The 17,455-nt window shown below is 42.9% G+C and overlaps 2 protein-coding genes across 2 annotated transcripts; one reads left to right on the top strand and one right to left on the bottom strand.

Annotated features, from left to right (window-relative positions):
- On the bottom strand, positions 1–13,749 carry ppp1r13l (protein phosphatase 1, regulatory subunit 13 like). The gene is made up of 13 exons (XM_070828718.1): positions 13,545–13,749; positions 6,713–6,775; positions 6,490–6,602; positions 5,506–5,977; positions 5,008–5,100; positions 4,785–4,873; positions 4,091–4,463; positions 3,562–4,007; positions 3,324–3,461; positions 2,449–2,582; positions 2,093–2,259; positions 1,435–1,628; positions 1–1,330 (listed from the first exon to the last, which is right to left on the bottom strand). Exons 2-13 carry the CDS (start codon positions 6,747–6,749, stop codon positions 1,295–1,297), a joined length of 2,292 nt encoding a protein of 763 aa, XP_070684819.1. The 5' UTR covers positions 6,750–6,775; positions 13,545–13,749; the 3' UTR covers positions 1–1,294.
- A 729-nt stretch (positions 13,750–14,478) lies between these two features.
- opa3 (outer mitochondrial membrane lipid metabolism regulator OPA3) lies at positions 14,479–16,987 on the top strand. Its single transcript, XM_070829583.1, has 2 exons — positions 14,479–14,631; positions 16,074–16,987. The coding sequence occupies exons 1-2, from the start codon at positions 14,490–14,492 to the stop codon at positions 16,400–16,402; spliced, it is 471 nt and encodes a 156-aa protein (XP_070685684.1). The 5' UTR covers positions 14,479–14,489; the 3' UTR covers positions 16,403–16,987.
- The last annotated feature ends 468 nt before the right edge of the window (positions 16,988–17,455 follow it).

Genomic DNA, 17,455 nt, shown 5'->3' with positions numbered 1-17,455 from the left:
TACAAGATATTAGTTTTAATTTGTTGGTGGTTCTGACAAATGTAAATGCTACGCTGGTGCTGAATTTATATTTGATTATACAGTGTCATCTGCTGGTCAGTAAAGGACATTTCACAGGTCTTATCACAACCCACAAACACGTCAACGTGTCGAACGATTTCAGTAGAAATCAGAAACATGTGACTCACGGATTTATTGAATATTCTAACATTTGATCACTGTGTGCACCGCATGTTGAGTCCCTCGCAACAAGAGCGTTCCACTGAAAACTGACGACATACAAAACACAAAACTAATGCATCACCACACAGCTACCACTGTGAATACACACACATTCACAAAAAGATCTTCCAACTGAGATTCATTTACATAGGCAGCATAAAAGTCTACAACAAGTCTAGGGACTATTGGCAAGTAGAGACTATCCAGGTGCTTTCTGCTGTGGCTGATTTAAAAATATGTACAGCCACATTGGTAGGAAAACATCCAAACGTCACATTTCAAAAATAACATCTGGCTGGTAAAATCATGAATGTGGCTGTAATAAGATCCATCAACAGTGGTCAGAAAAAGTTACTTCACACAATAGTTCCAGTTGGCACAGAGACAAGGAGGAAGATGTAACATTAACATGAATTAACTATCTGGAAAAACCGTGATATGTACGTAGAGTACATTTAAAAAAATATCTATAAAAGAATAAAGTTTCACGTCATCTCCTGACCACTCTCTTTAATGTAACAGCAGATAGCTCTGATCCAGTAATGAGCAGGTTGATTTTGCTGTGATTGAGGCAGCCCTTTCCCAAATTGAGCAACCATGGGTCGTGTTTGTCGACAGCAAACAGCTACACTGACCTCACTGACGATGCCAATGAGACACAAATGTCAACTTCTGGCTGAGCGAAAAACAGCGGGAAATGTGGCCCCTTGTTTTAAACCTTTAGATAGAAAAGGCATAGCTTGACAGAAAGGTTTAGCGTACAGAGTACAGAGATGTAGCTTTAGTGGAAAAATATCCTGCAGCAGAGCCGGTACGAATGATGTCTTCGACAAAGATTTATCCTTGTCAGCATGGCCATAATGAATACTGAGACTTCTCCTTCAACTCTCCTTGACTGACAGATCAAAAATATTTCTCATGCCTTGCAGCAATACAGCCTTCTCATAATCACACACGCACACACACACACACGCACACAGTCCTTTCAAATAACAGTGTGAAGCTGTAGAGCACCAGTTCTTGAGACAGTCCTCTGAACCATTTTGACCAGGGTTGTTCATCTGGAGATCGCTTAGCAGAGAGATTTTGGTCGAACTTTTGGAAAAAGCTAAAAATCAAACAAAACAAAACTTTAACATTCATGTTCTTTCTGCATCACTGTAAGAAAATCGTTCAACCCTTCAACCCTTTATGTAGAAATTGGTATCTTACCCCAAAGTAGTTGTTTGGAACAAAGCCCTCCCTGCCACAGAGTGAGGCCCACCACCAGTCCGACCCTTCAGGCTTCTGCAGGATGGTGACCATGTCTCCTTCTCTGAAGCTCAGCTCATCAGCTGCCTGAGCCGGGTAGCTCCACAGAGCGTACAGCACCCCGCTGTTCTCCGCCCCCATGGCCTCCTCCACGCCTGGACAAAGCAGAATATATGTACACATGTCTGACTTAGAGTGATCAGGGAGACTGTAAAGGTCACAGGTTATAATATCAGCTTTTGATGAAATCTCAATTATAAGACTTCATATTTCTTTACAGCTTTATTTTGAAACCCTTTAATGTGTATTTTTGGCTTTTGTTGCCTGCCAGAAATACCGGTTTGGCATGAAATGGCCACATCTTAGGGTGAATTAATTATATTATGAGACGTGTGTGAATGACTGATGGGAGAAAGAGTTCAAACCCGTCACATTTAATCAGCGGTTAACAATGCAAAGGTCAGAGCCGCAGTCGATGTAGCAACTGTCATATGGTGTCATTTTATGATGATTCATCGTTTTATAAATGACTTTTAGCGCTTGATGGCACATTGTCATAGAGTATGCGTACATGGGGTGTGTGTGTGTGTGTGTGTGTGTGTATGTGTAATCGCCTCACCCCTCAGGAAGCTCTCACACTCCTCAAACCCAACAGCGTAAGGATCACACTTCTGGGAGGCGGTGGCGCCGTCGCTCTCCGTCATGGCCATGACAGCGGCTCCATTCCTCACCAAAAACTCACACAGAGGACGGTCGTTACAGGAGGCGGCACAATGCAGCGGAGTCCTGTGGGCAAAAGATTCATTTAAGGGTACGAGAACGCCTTTCTGACAATATCACATGTAGACGCTTTACAAACTCTACAGTACCATTAAGTTATCTTTACTTAAAACACACCTTTTATTGTGTGTGTAGCCAAAGACAAAGAGAGAGAGAGCGTAAAGGTGGGAGAGAATATATATATAAAATATTTACCATCCGTGGCTGTCTGGTGCGCTGACATTGGCTCCGATGCGAACCAGGAAGTCCACTACATTATAATGGCCTCCGCAGATGGCATTGTGAAGGGCAGTGATGCCTTCATCATTGGGTTGGCTCGGATCGTTCATCTATAGAAATTCATTTCACACAAAGTGGGTTCATCAGATAAACTGTAATTAATCATGTTACAAGAATTAATGCACTCGGATATCATTATATTGTTACTTATCAAGAAAGTGTGATGTTTGTGTTGTAACTGGCTTTATCAACTTTATCCTCCTTCCACCACACCCCGACTCTCAACTCTCCGACTGCCAAAATAGAAGTCGAGGCTGCTTTAATGTACCAGCAACCTCCAGACAAATGTATTTCTCAGGCTCAGACTCAGGGATGTGTTGGATAAGCAAAAGCAGGCTCAGCAAAGCTTCCCAGAGAGAACAGGAGTTAAATATAACTATAAGATTATATATTTTTCAGTGCTTCCTAAAGTCTACATCCAGAACTGGAACACCAACTATGGTGCTACACTTTACCATCTTCACTCAGACTCTTTTAAATGAGTTTTTAAGAAATAATTTAAAATGTTAAAACGAAAGATGTAGAATTAGCACTGTATGCAGTAGTGAAAGTGCATTATTACCTTTATTTCAATTAATGAATGAATTGTCGTTGTCATTTTTTCTGATTTTCATTCATATTTATTAGAAATATGTATGTAAGTATCTAATTATTAGTAAAGTGCCTTTAGTATTTTAGGTATAACTACTATTACTGGGGCTGGTAGTAACAGTAGAGTAGTAGTAGTGGCAGTGGTAGTATATACAGTGAGATATGTGTATATTAGTACACACACACACACACACACACACCTCCTGCACAGCCCTCTGCACCGTCTCCAGTTCTCCGACCAACGATCCGTCCAGCAGCAGGACGAGCGGACTGAGTCGAGCTCGCTTCCCGGAGCCTTTGTGCTCCCGATTGGAGCGCCGCAGAATGGAATGGTAGCTCTGAAGGGACAAACAGGATGCAAGTTCATATAAAGTAAGATAACAGAGAGTTAGTTAAAACAAAATGTAACATTACATGAGGTCAAAGCCCATTTCTTACTCTGAAGTCCTGGGGAATCAGCTGAGACGTCTGATGTGGTAAACGGGCAGGAGGAGAAGCGCCTTCCTCTCCGTCGGAGGAGCTGCTCTCGCTACCTTGCTCGCCCCTCTGCCGTTGGTCGTTCCTGCGAAAAAGCTTGTCAATGAGATTTTTGTACTGGTTGGGCTGGTAATGGGAGGCCTTCTTCAGGGGCCGTGACTGGTCGACGGAGCCCCGCCTCTTCAGAGCCCGGGGGATTTCAGAACGGATGCGGAGCAGCTCCTCCAGGTCAGGAATCTCATGGCTCTGGGCCTCAGGGGCCATGACGGGCTGTAGCTTGGTGGGGCTGAGGGGCCTGGGGGCTTGGGGTGCACCCTGCTTGCCCTCTGGCATGTTGGAAATCACAGGCATGTGGTGGACAATGTCAAGCCGCTCCAACTCTGCATCCACATCCCCTGGATTCAGCACTGAAACCAAACCACAGCACAAAGTTACAACACAGATCGTGCGAACACGGAGAGTGTGTGTGTGGATGTTAAATGTGTTCTACCGTCACTGTAGATGACTGGTTGCCTCAGCTCAGGTGGGTGTTGGTGCAGCAGGGGTACAGGTTGGTGGAAGAACTCCCTCGGGATGGGCGCAGCTGGTTGGTAAGGCGCCATGTCACCTTCGCCTCCCAGGACTCTGGGGTGGCGGGTTGGCATTCCTCCCCAGTGGGGGTTTTGGAGACGCATGATGACGGAGAGAGGGATGGGCCTGCGCTGACGGGACTGAGCAGAGGTTGGGGGAATAGAAATACGGGAGATGATGGGCTGAGGGTGGTAAGGGGAGTGGGGTGAGGATGAAACGTCTGGAGGTACTGATATACGTGCGTTGCGGGGGAGAGAACCATGGGGATACTGGACAGACGGAGAGCGGGGATCCTGGGAAGGAAAGAAAAGAGGAAAAGATTCTTGCTAATCCCAATTTACTGCAGCAGATGACTTTTCAATGTAAGAGAGATGGATCATCTCTAAAATACCGACTCCTATCTCCACCCACATTTTGTTGGCCCCGTTCTTATCTGAAAAATGATGCCAGGAGACTTGCAGTAGCTCCTATTTGATGAATATCTTTGGCTCCTCAAGATCTCGAAGGAGTGGCTTAACACTGAACTGATAAAAAATGTTTGGGCCACAACACAGGCCATACAAACAAGTACCTTACAGTACCTATTTGAGAGTCTCTCTGTTAACACCACCCACCTTCTTGGCGCTTGGGGCCGGAGGAGGGCCATCGAGGTTGGATTCTCTCCAGCTGCTATTTGGCACAGTAGGCCGTAGCCACTCTGTCTCTGTAACAGGAAAGCGTTCATTTAGGAAACAGAGACCACATACAGTGAAGTTAGAGCAGCAGGGCTCGTTAAGTCTCACACCTCAATTGCTTGTTTGTTCACAAATTTATATACAAATGAAGAAATCAACTAACTATCATAATTGTGGTGAGGTTTCCTTTCATAGGACACGTCCAGATCTGTCTCATTCCACTTGCCAGGAGTCTTTTGCCGCTGCAAAGCCTCATCTGGGAGAGAGAGGGGGAGAGATTGAGAGTTATATAGAGAGAGAGAAAAAAGAGAAAAAAAAAACTCCCACAAAAACCGAGGGCGAATGCCAGCAAGAGGGAGACATCACAAAAGGAAGCCTAAAAAAGCAGCGCTTTACAGGCCAGACTTTTTATTGGTAGAGTTGAAGAATGAATCTCTGAAAACACTGTGACATTAAACCCACAGTAACTAAACACTTATATGGGGAAAAGCCTCACTTATGTGTTGAGGTAATGATTCTTCAGCCAGTCTTTTAGGTAGTTTCCCAACTCAAAAGGACTCCACTGGGAATATAGTTAATTTAATTCCATGATAATGAAATATTTCTGTTTGCTTTAGTTCCAAGAAAATGTTTTACACCTGTATAACTTGAAGCCACTTACCAGGTTGCCTGAAGCCGCCAAAGTTTCGAGGGAGCGTGCTCGACATTGGACGATTGAAAGACAAAGGAGAGGGGCTTCTGTCTAGCCGAGGTGATCTGCGGCCCATCTGGCTGCTGTCATAGGGGCTCAGCAAGTTGATGGGGGAGTGGAGCGAGCCAGACCAAGATGGCTGGTCAAACGTAACAGCTGTGGGGCTCGGAGAGGGGCTCCTGTCTGAGTAACTGATTGAACCTCGTGGGCTCCTGTCGTAACGAGAGGGGGAATTGTGCCTCGCCATGCGAGGCGACTGTCTGGGGCTCTGGTCTCTGTGGATGATGGGGGACGGGGGTGAGTTGGTGGAGAAGACGGGGGAGGCGATGGGATGAGAAGTTGTTGAGCTCGGGGAGAAAGGCTTAGAGCTGATGCTGTCATTGCTGCTGCCACTTGACAGCCTGATGGACGGAGGATTCTCTCTGGAGATTGTAGAGCTGATCTGAAGGGAAAGTGATATAAATTCATATTATAAAACATGACTATGCTACTGCGCTGAATTGTAAAGTACTTTCATTTTTTCTTTTTTCCCCAAAGATAAAACAACACTTACTTTGTTTGCATTCAACAACTGCTGCCCCACTGACAGTGTGCTACTGGTTAAGATTCATGGAATATATCGTTGTAGGATATTAACAACATATTTGTTGCTTTATTTTGGATCATTTCACAAGGTCTTTAAAGCGCTCTGGCCAACCCAGTAGAAGACATTTAGTCTAACATATGGACGGGTAAATCACAGGAACACATTTTAGCTTTTGAGAAAAACAATGAAAGAAACTCTGCTGCTCTACTGCTAATGGCATGCTAGATGTTAGCTATGAGAGGGTGTGAGGCTTCAACTGACTGAGGAGGGACTCTGTCACATGTATGCACACTTTCAAATACAACATAGAATATAAACTGTTGAAAACCAACAGCTAAAAGAAGAAACGTGTGTGTGTGTGTGTGTACCTGAGACGTGTTGTTGGTGTTGGAGGAGGCCTCCTTCAGCAGGGAGTTGAACTCTCTGGATAACTCATCTGCTGTAGCCAGCGATGCATTCAGGTCGTCATTTATTGACTGGACTGAACATAAACCACATAAGCAGCACAGACAATTAGAACAGGATATCACTCCCATGTGTACGAATATACTCTGAGCCAGAAAGACAAATCAAGGGTTTGTGGAGACTCACACAGCATGCTGCTGCCAAAGCTTGTCTGGGAACTCATGGCTGTGGGGCAGCAGCGTTTGGCTCCTAAAAAAAAATTAAAACATACCACAGGTGTAAGAAGAAAAGTCTCACACCACCTTCACCTGGTTATGTATTCACAATCTCATGACATGGATTCCCATTCAGCATGTTTTATGGGACTCTGCATACTTCAGAGCACAAAGATTAGTACAAACAGGTTCTGCTTTTTGCCCTCTAGGTTCTTCTCATACCACTTGCCTGAGTCTTTGACTCTCTGTTCAGTACAAAGTAAAGTTAGCTGACGCATCAAACTGAAAAAACTTAAGCAGTGTTTGACCTACAAGCTCCCAGCTATCTCACGGAGAACCAGCTTTTATAACCAGAACTCCGTGTCTATACAAGCTTAATTTCCTCATACGTTGGCAACTGTAAATACAAAAGAACACTTGTTTGGATGCTTAAAACAGTTTATGTGATCGATCACTTCACTCAGTGGCATCGCAGCCATCTGAGGCCACTTTCGGGAAGCCCGGTTGGAGTGTGTGCTCTGCTTGCTGACTCAACCACATTATCTGTTTGTGCTAGGTGTTCCAGTTCATCACATACAGCTGGTTTGTTGAAAGCCTGCTTCAGACAGACAGACAGACAGACAGACAGACAGGTGCAGAACATAGCTTGTGAAGTAGATGACAGATTAAACTAATCCTCCAGACAGCTGCGTGTGCCAACAGGTCAATTAGCCCAGACTGGGTGCAAAAGGCCATTCAAATTATGTGTTAACGCCAAAGGATCGCCGAATGCCCACAAGAATTCTTCATGATTACACATTGCTGGTTCGATTTTCTGCTCATTATTAAACTCTGTATATGTGACAACTGCTGTCAAATTTGGAGAAAATAAAGACTTTATAAGAGCTTCTGTTTGTGGGCAGCAAGTTTGACAAATTTCAGTAAAAGTGAAATGAAATTTAGTGATCGATCTTGAAAAAAGCTTGATTAAACCTTGATTAAATATCCAGTGGGATTCTTCCTTAAAAGGGACACATTAGGATTAAAAAAGAAAAGTACTCTTCTTTATGAATTTAAAATACACAATATTAGTGCATCTTTCTCTTTGAAGTACTTTTTACTCTTTTAAGTAACCTTTAGCCCATTACATTTACAGAGGGAACACCCAACAAGTCCTGATATGTCCTTCATGTGCATAAGGATAAGATAAATGCCATGCTAGTCTAAACCTAACATGTGAATTCCATTACTGTAGGGTAAATATTTGCATGTTGAGGCTAATGAAATATCCAAAATATGGTGGTTAAATCGTGTTGAGCCACTCTCACACATCTGCCCATCTTCAATGCTCCTAAAATGAACTAATAATGGTCATGCATGTATCGTTGCATGAACAGAGAGCGAGTCACTGATGATTCAACTGCTAGCCCTGCTGTGTGACCGCTCAGCGTCTCTGTGAACTATTTTGGTGCGTTTCCTCCTTCAGAAATGAACCAAAGCTTCACCTAAACTATCGTATCTCATCAGTTTGTTGTGTTTATTGTCTTCCAGATGTTACTTTATTGTTCTCTTGTGCTTCTGCTGTCCTTTAAAATGCCTTCATCTGCATGTTAGTGGCACGCAAAGCTTTCCAGAGTATCCCTCTTTTGCTGGAACTCAAAAGCTGCCTTCTTCAGCTGTGTCTATTTTAAATATGTAGAAATAGAAAAATTGATATGATAACCGTAACACGGAGCTGCAGTTGCTTGAAATGCATTATTTCGCTTTTAATGGATGCAAAGTGTTTCCTGCTGCTTCGAATCTCCCAGATGGTACCGTTTGTATTTATACATGACGAACAGAAATAAAATTAATATTGGTTCTAATTTGGGAAAGACCAAAAAAAAAAAACAATTAAAAAACAACCCAAAAAGACAGCAGGGAGTCTTTAAAGCTTAGTTACAGCGTAAATAGAGAAGGGAAGAGGATATTTATCTTTGTTGCCACCCCAGTTTGTTATTCAGCCTGATACAATGGATGTGTTTGTATGTGAAAATCATGCACCTTTAAAGCCAGACTAACCTCACCCAGTGCACGATAATACACACCCTTCTCAGCAACCGGATGAGCCCCCAAACACCAGCTGAACATTAGCCAGGTCTAGAGCACAACTTGTGTTACATAAGATCTCAGTCAGCTAATAAGAGCTTCTCCTCACATTGTGTGCTGCAGCAGGAGTCTCAGTCAGGCCTGTTTACAGGCTCACATTCCTCACCACTCCTCGCAGTGAGCCTGTCACCTCCCTCACAGCCTTCCACACTTATCTTTTTCAAGAGCAGCGCCCACAAAAACTGATTACACTCTCACCGCCTCACCAAGGTCGGGTCGATCTCACTCGCTGAACTCTCCCCTTCCTGACCAGCCATTCACTCACCCCAGCCCCTCCCTCCCTCCCTGTGTTCGCTGTTTTCTCCTCCCCGTGTCAACTTTTACTGTTGTTTACTGTGCTCCTCTATTGTTACACACTAGTTTTACTTTTGGACTTAGTTAGTTATCTAATTCTCTTAACTCAGGCTCTCTTTCACTGTGTTAACGTGACCTCACATAAACAAATGCACTTTATTGGACAATGTGTGTGACATTTTTCATTAGCGGCTAACTTACGATGCATTTCAAAAAAGTAATTCACGGGTTCATTGACTGAACCAAGGGCTTTGCAAGACTTCCCTTATGGCTTTGCACTTCTTGTTCTACCATTTCTCGCCATTGTTGTTGTTCTGTCGTTATTTAGATTCTAGATTTGTGTTTATGTCGTTTTCTGGTGGTTTTGAGGTGTTACGTTTTTAAAATAATCTCCTCATTTTGGTTTTTTATCTTGACGGGAAGTGTCGGCCATTTGCATCTTTTCTCCTGTTGCTTTTCTTATCAGCATATTTTGTTACTGTGCAAATAAGCTAATGTAAACTAAACTAGACAGCAGCAGCCAGACCTGGGGACATGTAGAGAAGCATACAGTGAATTTTTAGGAACAGCCAACACACATGCAGTTGTCACATAAACGTGACACAACTCTTACACCTTACACGCCACACCCAGTGGGTTCGTCTTTACGCACTGAAACACACATTAATCATCAGAAGATCTGAAGTGGGCTGACAGCTGGTGGCCACAGCGGCAGTGCTCTCCTCTATTCCAGGCTTCGCGATCGGCCGCCGCACTTTGGTTGATTTCACAAGAGAGGTTTCTTGGAAGACTCCATACTCGCTTTCTCTCCAGTTCCTTTCCGTCGCTTTGAATACGATGTCAGCTGGTTCTGCCACTTTAACAAACTACAATTAGCTCTCTCGAGTAGTAAAGCCAAGATGGAAGCCACAACATGATCCCGTGAAGGAACACATGAAAAAACTTCTGCTTACTAAACTTTAAACAAAACAACTTTGCCAAGAGACGCACAAAAAAGCAGAGGGATCTCGTGGGAAGCAGAAGGGAGATTTGAGGATTAAGGATAATAATCATTAGCTTTGCAGAGTGCCAGGGTGTGTCTGACCAAGAGTACAAGTGGTGCCTCCCTCTTTCCCTGCCTTTTCATGTCCTTAACCAACAATACCAGATTACGCATCTGACAGATTCTAGTTTCTGCTGAACTCTTTATTTCCATGAAAACATCCATTCATTTCCTCATCATCCTGTTACACTGTTATTGGTCCCTCTTTCATATCCTTCCTCCAGAGCTTTCTGCCTTTGTCTCTGTTCACTCTTGGAGAGGAACTTGGCTGAGACCGACTGCTAAGAGAAATTCCTCCGAGACAATGAAATGCTTCCCCCTGTGGCCTGCTTTTCATGTTTCTTTGTCGTGGTGTCCTAAAAGCCTGGTTGTGTGTCATCACGCAGACAACACAAACTAAATTAAGTCCCACAGCTGTGATTTTACAGGCCTGCAGTGTTACACTCTCTTAAGCTCCTGTGACAAAACTCAAATATCATTTCCACAAGCTGTCTTAATTTGAAATTTCCGGAATATGATTGGTCTGAAGACCCTTGAAGGTGTTTTCATGCCAGAGGGCGTCATAGATAACATTGCATGTAATGTTTGCCTTGGCTCACCACTATCTCATGTGATGGGAAGCTTTTGAAACGGGCTGTTAACATTTCTTGATTCTGACAAGAGATTAAGGCCAAAGCTAATTGTGCAAATACATGAGGGATGTATTGTGCAACTACTGTGTAAAACATGGGGAATCTGTGTCACCGATCATCCGGTGAATTTCTGGTCTTTGCCTTCAGAATCTGCTGCAAACACAGGAAGAGTGTTTACAAAGAATATTTATCTGGAAGAAGAAGGTCTTGAAGATTATAAAATAATGGCCGCACTGCCATGAAGCCATGGGATGTTTTTTCCTGACTAAATGAGCAGATGAGATAAATTTGACTACTGTTGTGTGATGAATTCCATGCTGACATGTGACCTCCTTGAGTAATCATATCCCATACTTCCAGACGTGACCAACTGTAAGCTTCTCGGATACAAAAACTCCACCCAAAGTACTTCTTTTCACAATGCTTTCACTCCGCCTCAGCCCTAGTTAGTCATATAAATACTTAACCTTTCAACCTACACAAACGCTGCACACTCTATTCCTGACAGAAGCTGTCAGTGCCAAACACAACTTCAACAATGCAGCTTTTTTTCAGCCGTCTCGAGCTGAGACTGACAGTCAGTCTCTGTAGAAAGTGCAGGTTCATACACTATGCGTAGACCAAAGGATATTTACCAGCCGTGGCAGCGTCGGCTGGTATTGTTTTCAGCTTGTGAGTCTGCGTGTGTGTTTGTATATCTGTCTGCGGGAGAGAGTGTGTCACTGCGATAGCGTCACAACCATGCGAGACGCCTTCATGAAACTTTACAGGTGTGTAGTTGAGATCATAAAGAAGGCAGAGTTTGAAAAATATGTGTGGTCTGATCAGGGGAGTAGGAAGTAGAGAAGGGTTAGGCCCCCCCACTTTACGCCCCTGGTCCACTTTTATTCTATGCAGTGAATCATTGTTTCAATCAATCATTCCCATCCACTGATCCAGCACAATCTAGATAACATTCAACCATTATTAGAACAACTAACAACAGGAACTGTAATATAACACGATAGGCCTACATCTTAAACCTGGGACACACAAGAGGCAGCACCTCAGAGTCCTGCTGGCTTCCTTTCTCCGGTGATGTTAGACTGAAATTTGTCTTTTTACACGCACTCCACGGCCGCAAACCTGCCCATCCACAATATTTACTGAAAATAGCATCACTGCTGGATGTGCTTGTCATTTTTGATTTACATACTTACTCCACATATTTGTCCGAACAGAAAGAGACACGCAGACACATGCAAGCATGCAGAGACAGAGAGAGGTGGTGGAGTGGGGTGTCTTCCGTTATATTTGGGCACTGGGAGATACGGTTGGGGTTGGTAAACACAATCATTTTGTAAAAACATGATTTAGGCCGTCATGTTAGGTTGTGGTGAGCCCACAATCTATACCGCTTATCCTTAAGGGTCACAGTGGGCTGGAGCCAAACCCAGCTGACTTTGGCCGAGAGGCAGGGTCACCCTGGACAGGTCACCTGCCAGTCACAGGGCCAACACACAGAGACAGACATGTGTTCGATTGCACCGTTCACACCGACCGCTGCTGCTGTGATCCCATCTCAGCACGGTCTCTAGGTCTGAGATGATAACAACTAAGCCTCAAACAATACAACCTGCCTTCATTCTTCTTTTGGCTCATTGTGCTGCAGGCTCTTCACTTGGAGGCCGACACTGTTCCCCACGACATGTGACTCTGGAATCTCTCAGTGCTACACAACATTTCTTACCAGTTACATGCTCCATCTAATACCTGTGGTGTGGTGTGCTCATGTTGAGGCGCAAAGCATGCAAAGCAGGGCCATTAAGAGAGTCTGACAGATATGTGTACCTGCTTGCATGCTTGTACACGCACGCATTTATCGCTTAGAATGGGAGAAAGTTAAAATACAGGTATACGGTGACAGTATGAGCAGTGTCTTGGATAACAGGTTACAACAGGTGAATCACACAATGCAGCCCAGCTGGTTTTGACGGATACCCAGCGCGGAGCACACAAGTTGAGTCAGTACCATTTATATTCTGCACCGATAGGAAGGTTTGGTTTGCCTGCAAGTTACAACTGTGCAGTGATTGGCTTTGCTAATAAACTCATGACACATTTGAATTCCCATCTTGCACAAGTAACATTGCATAAGGAATTCCAAATGTAATGATGGATGCTTTTTGTTTCACATAGCACCACTTAAAGTCACATTTTACACTGATCTACTAAATCTACTAAAGTATCAATAAAGTGAACATGCAACAATAAAAGATAATAAAAATACCATTCAGTCAGACAAGATTACAATTAAATCACTCTCAATGAAGTCACAAAACCCTAAGGGTGACCACAAATGAATAAATAGTTAACAGTTATTGTTGTAGGGTGCTGTACTGGTCTGGTACTGGTTCAGCTTTCCTCTGTGGTTGGAGACTGTGAGGCATGCCAGGCAGGGATGGTAACATCTGATTTTCATTAGTTTGAGTTCAAGCTCCTCCTCGCGTTCAAGACCCCTCACAATGAACGGCACAAACCTCGCAAAGAGGCATGCAAAAGACATAAAATGAGTTTTTTTCAGGCTGGGACAGCGAGCTACTTAATTAGAGCTGCGAACTTACTCAAGGAGCTTCACCGACGACACGCTCCTCGCAGTGAACAGACACGATCTTATAATAAAACCACTGATCTCACGCAGATGGGTGCCGACTTTTAAAGCCCCTTACCTCAAGAAATGAGAGCCTCTTTTGTTCTTCAGTCCCAAATCCGAGAGGAAAGCTGAGTCCTGTTCAAAGTTTCTCGTCTTCCTGAAGTCTGGCTGCTCACAGAGTGCGTCTCTCTCTCGCTCCAGACATTTAGTCATAGCTGCGTACTGAGTTGACTTGTGTTGGCTTAGAGTCCAGCCCCTCTGGCTGTGCTGTAACCCGAGCCAGGTGTTTCTGCCACAGCTGGGCCAGGTGAAGCACTCCACCGCCTTTGACCTCCTGTTTATTGACTCTTTCTGTGAAGAACAGGCAGCCTGACGCACTGTGTCATTATCTACGAGCGCATAAAGCCTCACACAGCTTTACATCACCTGCAGTTATAACCCACTTTTTATACAGAAGTCTTAAGTAATCATATGCGCTTCCATATAAACAATTAAATATTATACTTTAATACATCTATATAGGCCACTTCTTAAAGATAGAGCTAACATGAGTGATAATAAGTGAATTAGAGAAAATGGGTTCACAAGTAAATAAACCGCATCTTACACAGTACATTCAGTGGCTGAATAATTTATGTATTATCATATATATTACATATTATTTAGTAAAACATGACTCAGTTTATAATGCATTTACACCCGTGGGTGGGGTTTTTCTACTGTTATTGTGCAAATGTTCACATACAAAGTTAGAAACGGAACAGAAACAGCAAAAAAAAGGACAAGAGCAAACAATTATGACATTTCAAAGTTAATTTTATATGAAACAAATCATATTCGCTAAATAAGGTCCTGATGGGTTTTTTTTGTTTTAAACATTAGATAAATTGGTGCAATATTGTTTATAGTTATTAATAAAGTGAACACGTGGGAGGGTTCGTCACCGTCGTTGTCAATCATTAACGTCATCACGTTAACGTCAACGTCCCCCGCCCTACGCTGGTGAAGCGTTTCCGCCAAGATGGTTGTCGGTGCCTTCCCTATCGCCAAGCTCCTCTACCTCGGAGTGAGGCAGATGAGCAAGCCTGTGGCGAACCGAATAAAAGCCGGAGCCCGGAGAAGCGAGTTCTTTAAGAATTACATCTGTCTGCCGCCGGCACAGCGTGAGTAACGGAGCTAATCACCCGTCAGTGACCGCTAGACTTCAGTGTCAGACACCCGGACGATGGGTGAACTAGGAGATCCTCAACGACCAATGAGATTGTAGCAGTCGAGACCGCTTATCCAATCATTTTCTTTGGTTTACTTGCTCGACCAATAGCGGCCCGGCAATCTCAAAGAGGGCGGGTCTTGTCTGTCATTGAACTGATAGTGTGAAACTGCTTTGCTTTGCTGTCAAGTACAATAAACGCTTCCAAAATAGAAACTAAATAGAAAATAGAAACTAAAGCTAAATTTATACTATGTTACTTATACTCAATTTTATGCTTTTTAAAATATTAAATATATACTTGTGCTAAAATGACTTCATTAAAAAGCCCTGCCAGCCCTAACTAATCACTATTCATTTTCATAACATCCACTCTAGGCAGAGAGAGAGACTTTATTTATCCCACACAGGGTAACTCCACTTGTTACAACAACAGAGGGGACAGAAAATGTGCAGAAACAAAGTATCAGTACCAGAATTAGTGCAAAAACAAGGGATATAACAAATATACAAATATGAGAAAAGAAATATAAAATATATACGTGTGTATTGCACAGGATATTGCAAATATCGCACTGTAGTAATGATGCAAAATAAAATCAAGCAACTAAATAAAGCATGCAACACAATATCACATTAAAATCAGAGGAAATAGCATTTATTAGGAGAGCACATTGAGTATGATCATACAAAGAAATCTCTCATGTTTGTGTGTTTCGGCACTGCTAGAAAAATTGTTGGACAGAAATTGGACAATAGCGTGATAACATGGAGAGCAGGTTGTCCACCAAACAAGAGATTAAGGTTCAATCCCCGGCTTCTCCAGTCCACATGTGGAAGTGTCTTTGGGCAAGACACTGAACCCCAAATTGCTCCTGCGTCAGAGTTTGAGTGCGTACAAATGGTCAGTTTCCTCCTGATGGCAGGAGGAAACTAAAGTATGAATGCTGTCTGAATGGGTGAATGTCAAAGTACTGTAAAAGTGTTTTGAGTGACTGGAAAGACTAGAAAGGCGCTAGTGTACTTACCATAATTGAGACTTAGTGATTTAATGTAGAATACATTGAATTAAAATGGTTAGTTGCAGCTGAATACATATTGCAGTTTCCAGCTGGTGGTGTTTGTTTAGGACTTGGCTTCAATTACAGACTGTAAAATGTTCCTGGCCTATTTGAATTAAAGCAAACACACTCTGCTTGAGAGGTTTAGTGTGCTCTAAGCACATCAAAAAGCTCATACAAATTGAATGTTAACACATTCATACGAATGCGTTTCAAACTGTTCTCTTGTGATCAGACCATCTGATGCCTTTGCAGGTGCAAATGTGAGCAAAACCTAAATTTCCTATAAAAAGTTTAACCAGAACTGTGCACTGTATGGTCTTTGTCCTCACAGTTTACCACTGGATTGAGATGAGAACGAAGATGCGGATCATGGGCTTTCGGGGTTCTACCATTAAGCCGTTGAACGAGGAATCGGCTGCAGAGCTGGGCGCAGAGTTGCTGGGAGAGGCGATCATCTTCCTCATCGGTGGTGGCTGCATGGTGCTGGAGTACAGCAGGCAGGCCACTAACTCACGGCGCAAAGAGGAGGAGCTGAACGAGAGCATCACAAGCCTACAGACTCAAATAGCAGAGCTCGCATTAACCACAGAGACTCTAGATGCTCAGTTGAGAGAGCTCAACAGGCAACTGGTGTCCTTCCCTGTTCCCAACAAAAAGTGATTAAATTAGTTCTTCGCTATACGACGTGGCCCTGTTTGTCGGTCTGTGTGTGAAAGAACAAGAGTGCACAAACAGCTCTGCCATAAGTACAGCCTGCCTCATGACCCTGTCCCCTGCCCAGTAATGTGGGTGGAAGAGGTGTACAGAAACCTATCAGTGCGCTGTGGATGTGGGTGCTATCATTAGCTCATGTTTTGAGCAACTAGTTGTAAAAGGGGATTGCTATGATATTCATAGTCTATTTCTATGGTCTGATGATCTTGCATGTTCATTATAAACATGACTGTATATAAAGATTTACAGTGAAAGGCAAAGGTGACTTTAAAGTTAATATATTTTATAACAGCTCCCACATATTACTTATTTCAGTCATCGCCATGGACCTGATCAGTGAGGAAACGCTGGTTTTCATGCTTCGTAGGTTTCAGTTGTGTGTGACTAGATTATATAATGCCACTCATAAATAAGAAACATTTCGTGCATTTGATTGAAGTCCAAAATCAGTGGATTACTTTTGCCCCTCCAGCTTCACGGACATGTCATGTTGTATTTTGTGATGACAAATGTAAAAAGAATGGTGTAAAATAAAATGATATCCTGTCTGTTAAAGGAGTTATTACTTACACATTAAAAGAATACAAACTTCACTGAAAAATAAAAAGTCGGCTGTTGCAGCAGCAAACGGAGAACGATAAGTACAGATAAGTGCAGATGGTAAAAGAATAAATAAGAGGTGTAAAAATTAGAAACTATACAAGAACATGTGGAGACAAAAGTAAAGTGACGGTGTGATTAATAGCAGCAGAGTCTGAACAGTACATCAGACTATTTTATGCACATATCATCATTGCACTATTATATTCTTGTTTCGTATTTACAGGAACAGTCTGACCTGTATGTAGACAAAGTATGTTTTCTTTATGATATACTTTTTAAGTTTATAGCTGTAAAACCATCAAATCCTTATGTGTAAACATATGTAGTAACAAAGCTGATTCTGATATGATTAAGCAAATGCACTTAGTCTGTGTTAATATAATATGTAAAATATAA

The sequence above is a fragment of the Pempheris klunzingeri genome, chromosome 4 (assembly GCF_042242105.1).
Source record: "Pempheris klunzingeri isolate RE-2024b chromosome 4, fPemKlu1.hap1, whole genome shotgun sequence".
Lineage (NCBI taxonomy): Eukaryota > Metazoa > Chordata > Actinopteri > Acropomatiformes > Pempheridae > Pempheris > Pempheris klunzingeri.
The sequence above is the reverse complement of the archived record's forward strand: the minus strand, read 5'-3'. Positions and strand labels throughout refer to the sequence as shown.